We start from the raw sequence: 8,498 nt of genomic DNA, 5'->3' as shown, positions 1-8,498 counted from the left end.
GAATAAATGAAGCCTTGTAATTAAGAAATTTGTTGTAAATGGCAAGATGCATTGGTGCTTGGTCCTTAGTACTCCTCGCTGAAGGCCACATTTCCTTGAACTGGCTTGTATTTGCCCTGACACTACTAGCAGCAGGATGGAGGGGAGGAAGGAAGACACCAGATGTTGCAATGCTTAGCGCCTGCTTTCAGCTTTGCTGCAAACTAAAACACTGACTGACTGTGGTTAACCCCCTAACCTCTTTAAGCCTCAGTTTTTTCATCTGAAAAAATCAATGATGGTTTGAATTTCTTCCGAATATGACATTCAGTTATCTCTCTCTCCATTGTGGAAGCACTGGGAGCTATTGTTCTCCTGTCTCTGGTGGCCGTTATGACTTCTGCATTATCAAGGGGCCCTCTCTAACCTGAATAACCCCCAAAGAAATTAAGTTTGTAATCAATTCTGCCTGGTAAGTGAAATGACAAGAGAAAAGAGCTAGTTGTCAATAGCCCTGTGGATGGCGAATTAATGGGATCTGTGCAAACAGTTGCTTATAGAGCCATAATTTGCCTTTCGTTTTCCTTTGCAACTCAGAAAAAAGTGAATAATTTTCAAAGAGCCTCTCATTGAACATATTTTTTAAAAACATGTCATTGGCAAAAGGGGCACTTGGTTGCTTGATTGCCATATATCTCTGAGTATGTGGAACAGTTATTTTTAGCTGGGGGTAACTAGCTGAGAAGAAAGCTGCAGCATCTTGGAGGCAGAAGAATCTTTGTATGTCTTATGTTGGCATGGAGAAAGCAAAGCGAAAGGGCAGAGTATAAAAGGTTGTTAACTAGATAAGGGGTCAGCTGCATTTCCTCTGGCTGCTCACAGGTGAGGCCCTAAAGCAATGGAGACAACATTGTGGGTGGGAATGTGTTTGCAGGGTCTAATTAGTTTACCCAAGAAAAGCAAAAAAGAGAAAGGGCTAAAAATATGTAGATTGTAAAATTCATGGCTTCATTTCCTCTTCTTTGCCTTTGAAACCTATTTAAAACCTTATAGTAGAACAATTTGTAATCCTCGAAGCGTTTTTGCTACCACTCTTGTCAGCTTGTCTAAGGCTACCATAACTTATCAGCTACTGGGGAAAGTTGTTTAAACTCTCTAAGCCTCCTTTATTCCCACTGGTTCACTTAGGGGCACTAATTCCTAATGTTTCTGCCTGAGTTATTGTTTTTCAAATCCCATAATTGTTTGCATATGTGCTCTATAAGATGCGTCACCTAGCACACGTTGTGGGCAACCTCAGGTGTAGAAGTTAGGACATCTTTGTGCCTGGATTTGGCTGTTACTAACAAGACGGAACGGGGAGGAAGGGCAGAGTAGACTACTGTAGAATTTTTCTGGATTCTTTTGGGTTCTCCAGAAAATGATACTGTTCTTATATTTAAAGATAACTATCTGCCTAGGCATATTGAAATTCTAAGGTTGACACCACTTTTCATTGATCCTAGGGCAGGGTTTCAGGATTGCTGGAGAAGCATCGTCCTTTTACAGTATAGATTTCAGTCAGCAGGCTGGTCATGGCCTCCTCAGTGTGCAATCTTCTTACTGATGGTGGGCATCAGTGGGCTGGACTCACAGTTTCCATCTCTTAGGCTGGGCAGGCCCATGGTGGCAATTGTAAAAATTTCATGGGAACATACATCAGAAGTAATAAGAAATCCATCTTCTTAAGGCCTTCATAGGAAATTTCCTGAAGATTTATAAAAGGCACTGCATTGATCAAATGACTCTGATGTTTCCCCTCCCTGGAAGAAATTCAGGTCACCAGCCCACTTAAAATCATTGTGTTCTCCTTTTGCAGTAACCTCTGCTCATATAATTTCTTTATGGCATATTATATACTATTAACTTAATATCCTGATTAGTGGAGCTAGCAAACACTCAGTATCACTATAAACTGCAGTATCATAACTGACTTCCTTTAAAAATCATCTAATGTTTCTTTAAAATCACTGGTGCTTTTGTAAAGTAGTTTATATTTAGGAATATGAACATTTTATCATGCTGGAAAATTATTTGAATTCCTTTTCATTTAAAACCTATAGCTTTCTATTTAAGCTAGCTTTCACAAATGTTTTACTTGCCCACTATAGAAAAATCGAGTTTAGAGATAAATGTAAAGTCACTCATAGCTCCATCTAAAAGTCAACAACTCTTAATATCATTATTTTTGTTCTTGTTCTCAGTATTTTTGCTGAATCTATGTTTCGTAGAGTTTCATCATATGTCAGATAAAACTGCATATATATGAGTTTTTAAATAGTACATTTTTATTGTCATAAATGAAATACACATTTAATATGGTATGACTAGGACATATAGAGAGTTATAACAAAGAAAATTAAAGTCATTTAAAATCTTACCAAATCTAATAACCATAAACTTTTCGATGTATTTTCTCAGAATACTTTTTCCTATGCCTTTTATATTTTCTTGATTATCAAGTACTTCAAGCGTATAGAAAAGACAGAAACTAATATAAGCAGCAATGGAAAATTTTAAAATATGGGTATTTTTCTGCATGTGTTTCAGATTGTTTAGTTTTTGTTGTCCTTTGCCCTCCCCACGTGTCCCTTTATTTTCCTGGCTAAACAAAGCATTACAGATATAGTTGCAGCTTCCTATACTCCATTTTATTTTTCTAAAACTTATTGATATTGAAATGTCTACCTCTGGTCTACTTACTTTCCCTGCCGAATAATACTTTACCATATGGAAATACCACGATGTACAATTACATGCATAGTGCCATATACATTTGTTTACAGGTTTCTTGGGAAGAATCTCTCTTACTGTGTTCCCAGAAGAGGGATTGGTAAATTGTAGGGGAGGCTTGTCTTCATTTTTACTATGAATTTCCAATTGTTTAAAGTAGTTGTAACAATTTGTATTCCCACAGGAAATGTGGGGAAACTTGTTTTGTGTTTGGCTTCACTTGATATTCCTAGGCTTTTACTTTTTGTTTGTCAATCTTATGAATGTAAAATGGTATGTTTTAATTTATATTGTGCACAGACTTTATTATTCGGGACACATGTAACCTTTCTCATGCACCACTGTCATGTGTTTGTTTTCAATTTAACTCATTTATTAAGCACGGAAAATTGTGAGGTTTCTCAAAGATGGCGATGAGAACTGCTGATGGATTTGCTGCATTAGATCCACCCTCTCCAGCTCTGGCCCTCTAGTGTCAGTATTTCTGCCTTCCATTTCTAGTGCTTCCTCTTTTCAGGTTCTGGGAACATTCTGGCTGTAGAAATCAGTTGCAGTAATTGGAAGAACTTATACTAAAGTGACTTACTTGTCTTCTTACCTAGTAATTATGCAGACTGTAAAATATATTTATGAAAAAATTCAAGTTATATACAAAACCAGACACTACCAAAGCATATACAAAGTTCATGATCCCTTTTATTTTTCTCTTCTTCCTCTTCCAATATATAACCACTTGTAGAGAGCCCCTACTATTTCCTTTGTATTTATGTTTATGTCCAAATGCAATAGATATTCTCTAACATATCTCCTTGGATCCATGAGAAGAAGGTGAATGTAATTTTTAAAAATGAATATGATATCTCTACATCAGCACAGTATTGCATTATACGGAAATAAGAGAAAGAATCTAACTCTTCCATGGACATTTAGGTTGCTTGTAGTTTTCTATTATTTTAAACAGTGTTGTGGAAACGTTCTTGTAAATGTCTTTGGACATCGATGTGAAAATTGTCTTAGGAGATGTTTGTAGAAATGCTATTTACATGGTCTTTTTTTTGCCTACTTTATTCATTTTTATTTAGAACATTTTATAGAACTTTAGGAATTGGTGACTTCTAAGTAGGTGTAAAACACAGTACCGGGTCAGACATGGTGTCTCACACCTGTAATCCCAGCACTTCTGGAGGCCGAGGCAGGTGGATCACGAGGTCAAGAGATCGAGACCATCCTGGTCAACATGGTGAAACCCCATCTCTACTAAAGATACAAAAAATTAGCTGGGCATGGTGGTGCGTTCCTGTAGTCCCAGCTACTTGGGAGGCTGAGGCACGAGAATTGCCTGAACCAGAATGCGGAGCTTGCAGTGAGCCGAGATCACGCCATTGCACTTCAGCCTGGGTGGCATGATCGAAACTCCGTCTCAAAAAAAAAAAAAAAAAAAAAAAAAGAAAACACAGTACCTGGATTCTCTGAGCTTTATGTTCTGTTTGAAGCAGGGGGAGTGACAGTAACTACCTGTTAGGGTGATTTTGAGGATTAAATGAGATACTGTGTACAAAGTTTATAGCATGGGTTTTGGATCACAGCAGAGAGTAAAAAGTTCAGTTTTGCCTCCTCTTAGTCGGTCCCGAACCCACATATACTTTTAAATATTCTTTCAGCACAGATTTTAAAGTTTGATAGAAATAGAATTATATTGTGATCACTCCATATGTAAGGTTTCTTTTAGTCAAGAAAATGTTTTTGATATTCAGCCATGTTGTTGCACATGTCAATAGTTCTTTCCTTTTTTTTCCTCCTATCTCAGGTCTTAAAAAAGGAATACTGCAAAAAAAAAGAAACAATATTTCCACTTGTATTTGGTTTTGGCCTACAGTTGACATTGTTCTCAAGTATCACTAACAGGTTCCCATGGAGAGAAAAATTTATTTTCTGTCCACAACATAACAGGAATTATAACAGATGCAGAAGGCCTACTAGCCCTGTGTGAAAATCATCATGTTGACTATATTTCTCAAAAGTTAAACTCAGGTGTAGGGGCAGCTGTCAGTCTGTTTCCTCACTATCAATCCCACCACTTTTATTTTTTCATGTGGGGAAAAATAATAATGACTGTAAGAACAATGAAAAAATAATAAAAGGACAGTAAAAAGGTTGAATGCACTGGCTGTGGCAGGGAGCAATCAGAAATGGTTTGCTATTTCCCTTCACTTTATCAAAGTTGCTACGTGGACTCATTCTTACCCACCTGTTGGGTAGAATCTTTGATATTTTCTATTTCACTGAGCAATTTAAGATATTAAGAAATTCTGTCTAGTTCAAAACAGGAGCAGAAAACCAAGCACCACACTTTCTCACTCATAATTGGGAGTCGAACAGTGAGAACACATGGACACAGGGAGGGAGCAACACACATTGGGGCCAGTTGGGGGTCAGAGGAGGGTGAGATGGGGAGACCATTAGGACAAATAGCTAGTGCATGTGAAGCTTAAAACCTAGATGAACGGTTGATAGGTGCAGCAAAGCACCATGGTACACATATACCTATATAATAAACCTACACATTCTGCACCTGTATCCTGGAACTTCAGAAAAATCCTGTTTAGTTTAATTTCCAAACTCAAAAATCTCATTCAGCTGAAAACTTAACCCTTTTTTACATATTTAACACATAAAATAATCAACAATGAAAACAGGTAGAGGTTGAGCATCTCTGATCCATAAACCCCAAAATCCAAAATATTCCAAGATCTGAAATTCATCCACATCGATGGCTGAGATAGCGATATGTGTGCTTTCTGATGGTTCAATGTATACAAACTTTGATTCGTGCACAAAATTGCTAAAAATATGTAAAATTTTATTTGCGTTATGTGTATGAGGTGTACGTAAACATAGGTGAATTTTGTGTTTAGACTTCAGTTATATCTTTAAGAGATCTCTTTATGTATATGTAAATGTTCCAAAATATGAAAAAAGTTTAAAATCCAAAACTCTTCTAGTCCCAAGGAATTCAGATAAGGAATATTCAACCACTACATCTAATAAGTCATGGATACTTTAAAATGAAATTTTAAAAGTATTTAAAGAGTCCAAAAGACATCAGGAGAAAAGGGACAGGACAAAAAGTGGGGAAGGGGATGCAAACAAAAACAAACAAAATAATGAAACAAACCATTAAATTGTAAGCTTGAATCCAATTACATCATTCAACCACTAATAAATCTATATTTAATAACGTTAAATGTTAATGAATCATCCCACATACTCCAATTCAAGTGCAGATTGCCAGAATTGATTTAAAAAACCCACAAGACCCAGTGCTGTATATGAAATACACACTTTGAATAGAAAAAAAAAGACAAATATACGTAGGTTTAAATAAGTACATTTGAATTTTTTTAAGACAGTGTCCTACTCTATCTCCCAGGCTGGAGTACAGTGGTGCGATCTCTGCTCAATGTAAACTCCGCCTCCTGGGTTCGAGCAATTCTCCTGCCTCAGCCTTTTGAGTAGCCGGGAATACAGAAACCTGCCACCACGCCTAGCTAAATGTGGGGGTATTTTTAAGAAAGCTGGGGTTTCACTGCATTGGATAGGCTTGTCCTAAACTTTTGACCTCAAGTGATCTACCTGCCTCAGCCTCCCAAAGTGCTGGGATTGCAGGTGTGAGCCACTGTACCTGACCCTAAATGAGTACATTTAAAATGATATACTATACAAACAGTCAGTAATGGAAGTGTGAAGAAGCTATATTAATACCAAATAAAATATGCTTAAGTCAAAACAGTATTTCCAAAGAGAAAGAGGGATAGTTCATGATTACAGAAGAGTCATTTCATCAAAAAATGGATTAAAAATAATTTGTGCGTCAATTTGCACAAAACAAAATTGAACTAAAGGAATAAACAATCCACAATTTTTATTGATGATTTTAATACCCATCTCCCAAGCAATTGATAGATAAACTAGACAAAATCTTAGTCAAGATGCAGATGACCTGAACAACACTCTCCACCATCTTAAACAAACCAATGGAAGACGACACCCAATAACCACAGAATACTGTATGTTTCAAGTATATGTAGTGTTCACTAGGATAGGTCACATGCTAGGTCGTAAAACAAGACTGAATAGATTAAATCAAATTGAATTCATGCAGTGTATGTTTCCTGACCACAATAGGATTAAAACAGAAATTAACAATAAGAGAACTAGGAAAGCTCCAAGTACTTGGAGATTAAATATAATACCCAAGCCCAAGAAGAAATCAAAAGGTAGAATATAAAATATTTTATTCTAAGGGATAATCAAAATACAACATGCCAACACTTATGAATTACAGCTATGGGAGTTCCCAGAGGGAAGTATAGCCGTACATGCTTATACTGCAATAGAAGAAAAAGAGAAAGGTCTAAAATCAATGACGTAAATGTTCACCTAAAGAAGATTGGAAACACACACACACACACAGAGCAAAGAAAACTCCAACGAAGTAGTAAGAAGGAAACAATAAAGATAAAAGTGCAGAGATAAACCAAATTGAAGACAGACAAAATAATAGAGAAAACTAACAAATCAAAGAAGCTGGTTGTTTCAAAATATCAACATTAATAAACCTTAAGCTACTCTGATCATGAAAAAAAGAGAGGAAACACAAATGGTCAGTATCAATATCAGAAGTGAAAGCGAAGTGAAACTATCACTACAGATCCTGCAGACGTGAAAAGGATAATAAGAGACTATCATAAACAACGTCATGGTGACAAATTCTGCAACTTAGATGAAATGAACAAAGTATCTGAAAAATACAACAAAAACTAACACGAATTTTGCAGAAAATGTGTCCGGGAAAATTAAAAGATACATTAAACAAAAGAATATGCAAGCCACAGCCTGACAGAAAATGGTCATAAATCTATTTTCAGTGAAGAGCCTGATTTAGGGCTTTGTGTTTTCAGTTAGTTCACAATGGCACGTACTAAGCAGACTGCACGTAAGTCCACTGGGGGGAAAGCGCCGCGGAAGCAGCTGGCTACTAAGGCAGCTCGGAAAAGCGCTCCAGCCGGCGGCGTGAAGAAGCCGCACCGCTACCGGCCCGGCACCGTGGCCCTGCGCGAGATTCGCCGCTACCAGAAGTCAACCGAGCTGCTGATCCGAAAGTTGCCTTTCCAACGACTGGTGCGAGAAATTGCTCAGGACTTCAAGACTGACCTGCGCTTTCAAAGCTCCGCGGTGGTGGCCCTGCAGGAGGCGTGCGAGGCCTACTTGGTGGGGCTCTTTGAGGACACCAACCTGTGCGCCATCCACGCTAAGCGGGTGACTATCATGCCCAAGGACATTCAGCTCGCTCGCTGCATTCGTGGGGAGAGAGCGTAAAGCTTTCTGGGCAGTAATTAAATCCAACTCACAAAGGCTCTTTTTAGAGCCGCCCACTTTTTCCCGAAAATAGCTGTGATTAACTGATCTAATTCTGTGAAAGTTAATGTTGATTGCGGTACGTACATACTCATTCGATTGTCCAAAGTTGATGGCTAGCTTACTATATCGCCTGTTTTCTCTCGGACGTGCGAGATTGTAAGCGTGTTCCTTTTCATTAACTGGGTGTTGGGGGTTTGCTGCTTGGAGTTGGTAGTGGAATAGGACACATAGGTTCATTTTATAGAAGGCTTGGGTTTCGAATTTTAGTCACGTTATCTGTGTACACCCATCATAGAAGGGATTTCTTGAAACTGTATTTGTAGTTA

General features: G+C 37.7%; 1 protein-coding gene across 1 annotated transcript; it reads left to right on the top strand.

Annotated features, from left to right (window-relative positions):
- Positions 1 to 7,696: 7,696 nt before the first annotated feature.
- LOC144582846 (histone H3.1-like) lies at positions 7,697 to 8,184 on the top strand. Its single transcript, XM_078375460.1, has one exon. It carries the CDS (start codon positions 7,723 to 7,725, stop codon positions 8,128 to 8,130), a length of 408 nt encoding a protein of 135 aa, XP_078231586.1. The 5' UTR covers positions 7,697 to 7,722; the 3' UTR covers positions 8,131 to 8,184.
- Positions 8,185 to 8,498: the final 314 nt, after the last annotated feature.

The sequence above is a fragment of the Callithrix jacchus genome, chromosome 5 (genome assembly GCF_049354715.1).
Source record: "Callithrix jacchus isolate 240 chromosome 5, calJac240_pri, whole genome shotgun sequence".
In the NCBI taxonomy this organism is placed as follows: Eukaryota; Metazoa; Chordata; class Mammalia; order Primates; family Cebidae; genus Callithrix; species Callithrix jacchus.
Note: the sequence above shows the minus strand (reverse complement) of the source record. Positions and strands in the feature narration are given on the sequence as shown.

Coding starts and splice junctions, on each gene's coding strand:
- LOC144582846 (XM_078375460.1), top strand. CDS start 7,723: ATGGCACGTACTAAGCAGACTGCACGTAAGTCCACTGGGGGGAAAGCG.